At 40.8% G+C, this 7,543-nt stretch overlaps 1 protein-coding gene across 2 annotated transcripts; it reads left to right on the top strand.

Annotated features, from left to right (window-relative positions):
• The first annotated feature begins 340 nt into the window (after positions 1 to 340).
• LOC4347952 (uncharacterized) lies at positions 341 to 6,504 on the top strand. 2 transcript variants are annotated; one of them, XM_015759288.3, is made up of 7 exons: positions 341 to 550; positions 2,337 to 2,678; positions 2,941 to 3,027; positions 3,116 to 3,226; positions 3,360 to 3,476; positions 3,564 to 5,422; positions 6,150 to 6,504. In XM_015759288.3, exons 2-6 carry the CDS (start codon positions 2,359 to 2,361, stop codon positions 5,383 to 5,385), a joined length of 2,457 nt encoding a protein of 818 aa, XP_015614774.1. In that variant the 5' UTR covers positions 341 to 550; positions 2,337 to 2,358; the 3' UTR covers positions 5,386 to 5,422; positions 6,150 to 6,504. The 2 variants fall into 2 exon arrangements, with proteins under 2 accessions (XP_015614774.1, XP_066160919.1); XM_066304822.1 differs by having other exon boundaries at positions 1,290 to 2,678.
• Positions 6,505 to 7,543: the final 1,039 nt, after the last annotated feature.

Genomic DNA, 7,543 nt, shown 5'->3' with positions numbered 1-7,543 from the left:
GGTATGGTCTGTTCAAACGCCTGAGCGACTAGTTACTTGCTGGAGTTGTTGTATTGTTACAGATAGACCCTTGACAATCAGGCGGATACGAGCAAAAGCAAAGGCGATATTTGAAGAAAAAGATGAGAATGAGAGTGAAATTTTAGAAGTCGGCCATTGGAGAAGTAGGAAATTGGAAGGAAGAGGGTATGTGAAGGCCGCAGGTGGCAATTCGGCCCAAGAAAGCAGAAAGTGGGGTGGCAAAATTGTAGAAAGGCCCAACAAAAATTGTAGAAAGGCCCAACAAATTGTGCGAAAACCACCCCACAAAAATATCGTCTCCTCCGCGTGTGCGGAAACCACCCCGCATAATTTCCAAAATACCCCCGAGCCCTAATCCCCTCTTCCCCTTCCTCCTCGCTACGGCGGCGGCGGCGACGGCGACCGCCGGAGCCGACCCGATCCCACCCGAGTCCTTCCCTGTGCGCGCACCGCTCCTTCCTCTACTTCCCGACCGCCGCTTCCTCCCCTGTTGGTGTGGGCGCGGGCGGCTAGAGGAATCGAATTGAAGGTATACGTCCTCTTCCTCCTCTGCGTCGTGACTTGGTGGATTGAAGGGCCGGCCACCTGCGTGTTGTAGATTGGGAATCCGTCCACTTCTTTTTTCTCTTCTGGATCGATTTCTTTCTTTCTTCCCCTTCAATCTCATGACTCTGCTTCTGGATTTCTTTGATGCGGTGTGGGGTGGGGTGGGGTGGGGTGGCTGGTGTAGTACTACCAGGCACCAGCAGCAGCTTGTGTTTCATCCTCCTCCTCCTAAGAAAAAAAAAGAAAATAGAACCAACCCATGCTCCATGTTAGGTCAGCCCCTTGGGCTTCTTGTTATTTTGGATCTGTTGTTTCTTCTTTGCAATACATCTCAAGGCCATGTTTTTTTTTCATTACAGATAAGCTGGGGTTCCTTTTGGTGCCTGTCGGTCCATAAAAATAGTTTCTTTGGTTCACCGAATGGTCAAAAAAAGTAGAATTGGGGGACCAAATGTGTGATTCGTATGTAATTAGGGGGCTTTCCATTATATATATTTGGGGTGTGTTTCAATCCTCTTAGCACCCATGAAAACACGACTGTTTCTTAAAGTATTCTGTTTCCAAGTGTAAAAAGGAAAAGGAAGATATGTAGCAGGGGCATCCTGATTCAAAATCTACCTTAGGTTTGGGGTCACGCAAAATTACAATGTTGAACTGTTAATTTGTTTGCTTACAGTTCATTTGCTTCCATTTTGAACTGTTGCATATATGTTTTGATACAGTGGAACAGATTACATCTTCAGTCTTGGTTCTTTTTTTTTGGATAATCACTGGAGGGGAGAGATTCCCCACCTGAATTTTCCATTGATAAGAGATTTCATTACAAAGGAGGTTACATAGGGCGGGCAGAACGACAGTGCCGTTGCCATTACATATGTTGGAGTTGCATAGGACAGGAGAAAATTTCTTTCCAGGCTGAAACCACAATCTGATCAGGGCGCTGGATACGCTCAGCCCACAAGTTAGCTTCATCAAGACAGCGTCGAAGAAGTCGTCGGAGGGAAGGTTGCTCATTTCTGAAGACGACATCGTGTTGGTGGTTCCACAGACACCATCAGCAGAGCAAGAAGATGGTCCGATGGTGCGCCACCGGTATTGTTTCAGGGGGGTAAATGCAACCGACATCTCGTACATCAGAGATTCCAGGATGAACAGAGAGGGCCGCCCAGAAGTCGCAGGTGAAAGGGCACAGCAGGCATAAGTGGCTGGCTGTTTCATCGTCGAGTCCACAGATATCACAAGTTGGGGATTGAACAGAACACTTATCTATTCTAAACCACTAATATAAAAAAAGTATCACTTGCGTTCTTCCCTACCTCCACCCAAAAGAGGTGTACACTGAACTACTACAGTCACCTGCCTTCAATCAAATCCAACGTTCCAACATTCACCGTTGCAATACGGACAAACTATGCAATTAATGCATTAATTACACATAAATATCTAAGGTAGATCATAAAACCTGCTAAATCCTCACCCTAAATAATGCCCATGAACGTAGTTAACATATACTGCTATTTTGTTCTGCTTGGGAAACTTGCTCGCTGAATCATTCTTTTTTTTAAAATAAATAAATAAATATTTTAGCAGGGCCATAATTCACGCTTCTGTAGAGTTCATGTATCAGGGATATCGATATTATTGGGTTTCATTTAATTTTGGATAATAATATTTATTTCATAGTGACGTGGATTCTTTATGTACTACTTAATTTCTTATTGTACTGTCCTGGATTACGCATGCACATTGATTTATTTCCTAACATGTAGATTACGGAACAACTCTGGAGGCATGGCAGAGGGGTCCCTAGTTGTTGCCATTTGCCAGTATGGTGGAGAGTTCACTTCTGGCCCCAATGGCAATTTGATCTACAAAGGAGGAGAAGCACACGCTGTTGACGTCACACGAGAGATGTCACTAGATAACTTCAAGGATGAGGTGTCCAAGGTGTTTCATGTTGAGGTTTCAGATGTGTCACTGAAATACTTTCTCCCGAACAATAACAGAACTCTTATCACAATATCATGTGATCGAGATTTGCAACGGATGGTCGATTTTACTGCTAGTTCTGCACAAGTGGATGTTTTTTTGATAAGTAGAGTGGAGAACAGGTATTTCCTTTTTTACCTTTTTGTGCAGCCTTTTGGAGTAACTTTTGCAAGCCTACAGAACCTTCGACAAAGTTATCTTAGAAGTACAGATTCAAGCCGTAATTTTGCGATACCATGGCTTAAACCTATAGTTTTCTTATAAATTGAGTGTTAAATCTATACTTTTTTTATACTATATCTTAAATTTCTAGTTTTGCAAAATTTACTATTTTTTGAGTAAATCATTCATGTTCTGTTTTGATTAGTATGTTTCTCTTGCTAGGAGTATAACTCAGACTGGAGCCTCCACTGCTAAACCTGGGTCTAATGCACGAGGTGATAAAAGGAAAACGCCAACTTCCAAAAATAAGTAGGTGCCACTGTTCCAGTTTTCTCTATCTGATGTTATTTATAGCCCCGTGCTTTTCCATGTTATATTGAATACCATCTTTCTCCAGGGCATCAAAAAACAAGAAGAAGACTCCCAGTGCTACTGGCACTGCAGTTCAAGCTAATGCCAATAATGTGAAACAGCCAAGACAAGTTGTTACCGAAAATGATGACAACAGGTACATAATTGGGTTTCATAGAATTGCCACATTTTTGCATGTCTTCTCTAATTTTAGATGTTACATCATTTTATTTTAATGACCGTATCATGCCCAAATTTATACGGTTGCTACTTTTGTTAAAATAAACTAGGGTTTTTCCACTGGAATTTGGGAGTGATATTGCCTTTGCCAATACAGCTGGAGCTGGTTCCACAGCTCCAGACATCTTGAATCAGCAAAAGCTTGCTCTTGTTGATAACACAGCGAGGTAATTGTTTGACTAATTTTATGTTCTTCATCATTCCTGCAAGTTTGTGAAGTATGAGTTCAACGGATGTTGGCATGGCTTTTGCAGGGAATCAGTTGGGCTTTTTGATGATTCAGTCAATCCATATGTTGGCTCTGAGATCACAACAGAACCTACACAGGGTCTTAACAATCCTATTGTGTTTTGGGATGATATTATCAAAGGTGTCGGTCAAGAATTTGATAATGTGAAGGATTTTCGTGCTCAGTTATGCAAGTATGCTATTGGGAAAGGATTTGTTTATCGATTCATTAAAAATGAAACCACACGTGTCACTGTAAAATGTGTTGGTGAGGGTTGCACATGGCGGTTGCATGCATCTGAATCATCTCGGAACAAGAAATTTGTTATCAAGAAAATGACAGACGAGCATACATGTGGTGGAGGAAGTGGAGAGGGTCAGCGGCGAGCAACAAGACAGTGGCTGACTACTGTCATTAAGGAGAAGCTGCATGAGAATCCATTGTTCAAGCCAAAGGACCTTGTCAAGGAAATTTATGAAGAATACGGAGTTATGCTGACCTATTCACAGGTTTGGCGAGGTAGAGAAGTGGCACAGAAGGAGCTTTATCATGCTATCCGGGAGACATATAGCCATTTGCCCTGGTATTGTGAAAGGCTTTTGGAGACCAATCCAGGTAGCATAGCTTTGTTGTCTCCGATGGTGGATACAAAATTCCGCCGCTTCTTTGTTGCATTCCACGCTTCTTTGCATGGCTTCACAAATGGGTGTAGGCCTCTCATATTTCTTGACAAGGTTCCGCTTAAAGCGACTAATGAGTACAAGTTGCTGGTTGCTGCTGGAGTTGATGCAGATGATGGTGTCTTTCCAGTGGCATTTAATGTGGTTGAAGATGAAAATTATGAGAGTTGGGTTTGGTTCTTGATGCAGCTGAGGTATGCTCTCCAGAATCACAACTATCCTTACAATGCTATGACATTTTTGTCCAGTGGACAAAAGGGATTGGATGCTGCTGTTCCACAAGTGTTCGAAGAAAGTCACCACGCCTTCTGTTTGCATCATATCATGGAAGAATTCAAAGGAGAGCTGAGGAAGGGACCGTGGTCACAACAGATAAGAGATGGGATGGTTGAGGATTTCACTCGAGCAGCCCAAGCCTGCAGCATCGAGGATTTTAACGCATCAATTGAGAGCATAAGGAATATATCCACTGAAGCTGCTGATTGGATTATTGCAAGTAAGCCGGAGCATTGGTCAGATGCCATCTTCAGAGGCTGTCGTTATGATCATTTCTCCTCGAACATTGTTGATGCTTTTAATAACTGGATACCTACCAAGAAGGAAGGATCAATAGTGCTGATGATAGACTCTCTGAGAATGAAAATAATGGAGGTGATAGAAGCAAGGCGCGAGTCTTGCAAGTCCTGGTCAGGGCCTTTAACTCCTTCCATGGAATTCAAAGTGCAGGATGAGATGTCCAAAGCTGGGAAGCTGACTGTGCTGTGCTCTTCTGAAACCGTGTTTGAAGTCCGGGGCAGTGCAATTTATGTTGTCAACCTTGCAAATTGGGAATGCACCTGTCGAAGGTGGCAACTTTCTGGCCTTCCTTGTATGCATGCTGTTGCTGTGTTCAACAGGGTTGGGCGATCTTTCTATGACTACTGTTCAAAATTTTTCAGAATAGAGAGCTACCATTTGGCTTACTCAGGAGCAATATTCCCAATTCCTGACATGGATACCGTTGATTTTAGTGCTGGGGCAAATTTGATTCCACCTCCTAAGCCACGGACATCAGATAAACCCAGAAGGAAGCGTTTTAACCCCAACAAGATACCTACTGTTGTACGGCTCTGTAGCAGGTGCAAGCAAGCAGGACACAATAAGGCAACCTGTGAAGCGATTTTGTAGACAATGGAAGTTCTGGATTATCCAGTATGCGTAGAAGGTATGCCTTCAGTCCGTACTCCAACCTTTTCGTCTCCTAAGATAACCTCTTTCCTTCATTATGAAGTTTGAAATGTGTGAGACTGAAATTCGATAGTCTGTAGAAATCCGACATCTTAAACAGTTAAAATCGATATGCCAGTTGTATCTATAAGTATAACTGTACAGAAAGAGAGCTTGTTGACTGAAAACATCTAAATGTCAATATCATGGTCTTTCATATGCCAAAAAAGGATATCCTTTATGTAAAATTCATATATGCCAACCCTCCAATTCAGGGGCAATGAAAATGCAAATGGCTTGTATTCGAGAAAAAGAAAATGCAAATGGCTTTCCTATGGTATTGCCTATTCTTCCGCTGATTTTGATTTTACATTCTAGATTGTGATCCTGGGTATCAATTTCCTAATTTGTAATGGTATGGGGAGGACTATATGTGCATTCCCATGTTTTCGCCAGTAGAAAATACCGATATTTATGGAATGTAACAGTAGATATCAATTTGCTCACAAGCTATTGTTCCCCTCTGAATATGTTTTCCTCTGTTGAATTTACTACTTTCCACTGGTAGCATGGAACCATATACATATTGGAGGAGCTGTGCTGTACTGGTGAAATAGTAATTTGGGCGTACTGAAAAGTAGTTGGTGTAGTATCTGTTGATCTTTGTCTGAAATGTTTGACTAATCACATATTCTGAACATTTTATCTCTGTTTGACGATTACAGGGTGAAAGGTCTGAAGCTTTAAGTGGAGTAGCGCTGGTGAGAAGCCGTAGATTTTGTTGGATGGATGGAAGAACGATGAGATATGATGAATGATACCACCGTTTTGTAACTTAATATTATATTATAAATGGGGGTGGAAAGATGTAGTAATTTAAATGTCAAATCTTAAGAAGAAGAGGAATGAAGGATGAGCTTTGTTAGTAGATAGATTATGGTTAGCGGTTTAGAAGTCATAATAGGTAGCATGGCTGTTGAAAATGATGATGATTCAAGTGTACCAGTCCATGATTTTAAACATTGTCTTTCTAGTCTTCTATTCAGTGTTAAGGATGGCTATCAACTAGTTACCTTCTCATGTTGTGGTTCTACTATCTGGGTACATGCAATGTTTCTTTTAAGCATGCATTATTGGGGTGTGGTCAGTATATCTTAATAGCTGCGTGAGGCTTACTTTGGAACGGAAAAATGTTGACAAATTCCTGGAAAGAAGTCGTAAAATTTGTGCGTTCCAGAAAGCCCCTAATAATCTGATGTTCTTTCATACTACCTAAACAAACAATATATTAGGGAGGGGTTTTTTGTGGCAATATTTTGTGAGTAAATTGTATCGGCAATCTAGTACTACTGAATTTGTAGAAGTGCCGTTTTTGATGTAGGACTTGCGTAATGCGTGTGAACCAAGACTAAAGTGGCTGATCTTTTTAGGATGCCACATAAGCTACTATTAAAGAGAACATATCCTATACACACAAGCTTTTCACGTACACTCCGTGCGCACAAACTATCAAATGACGAAAAATTTTAGAAAAAAAACTGGACACATACTTCCAATAATATTACATCTACGTGTAAAATCTTATCATCAAATTCATTATATTTTAGCTGGAAGGGTCTACACGTCGGGCGCCCGATCAGGATTGGGAAAAATCGGACTCTGACATCAGCATGACATCAGCACCACGCATGCATGCAAAACCACTTTAAACTGATTTTTCTCTTAAATTATTTATCCAAATCATGATCCGATTACACAATTAAATTCATTGTAATTAAATCTTAAAAATAAGACCACACATGGATATATTTCGATGAAATTTTTTTTAGCTTATTATTGAATTATTTTTAAATGTTGCACGATGTTCCACCACGTATATTGGAATTGTTTTACTACGTAGATCGAAAATGTTTCAACCATTTAAATCGGGTGTTATTTCACCTTATATAAAAACAATGTTTCAGTTCACTGCAACATTAGATTTATACATAGTGAAACATTGTGAGTACACTAGGTGAAACATTTTTGGTGGAACAAAAAATGAAACGAATTCTCTTAATAGAGGGTTTCCAAAATATGTGGGTGATTTGTTGCAAAAGAATGTTTCAGTTCACTGCAA

This window comes from Oryza sativa, chromosome 10, assembly GCF_034140825.1.
Source record: "Oryza sativa Japonica Group chromosome 10, ASM3414082v1".
Lineage (NCBI taxonomy): Eukaryota > Viridiplantae > Streptophyta > Magnoliopsida > Poales > Poaceae > Oryza > Oryza sativa.
The sequence above is the reverse complement of the archived record's forward strand: the minus strand, read 5'-3'. Positions and strand labels throughout refer to the sequence as shown.

Coding starts and splice junctions, on each gene's coding strand:
- LOC4347952 (XM_066304822.1), top strand. CDS start 2,266: ATGTACTACTTAATTTCTTATTGTACTGTCCTGGATTACGCATGCACA. Junction 2,679..2,940: donor ATAAGTAGAGTGGAGAACAG/GTATTTCCTTTT, acceptor TTCTCTTGCTAG/GAGTATAACTCAGACTGGAG. Junction 3,028..3,115: donor ACGCCAACTTCCAAAAATAA/GTAGGTGCCACT, acceptor ATCTTTCTCCAG/GGCATCAAAAAACAAGAAGA.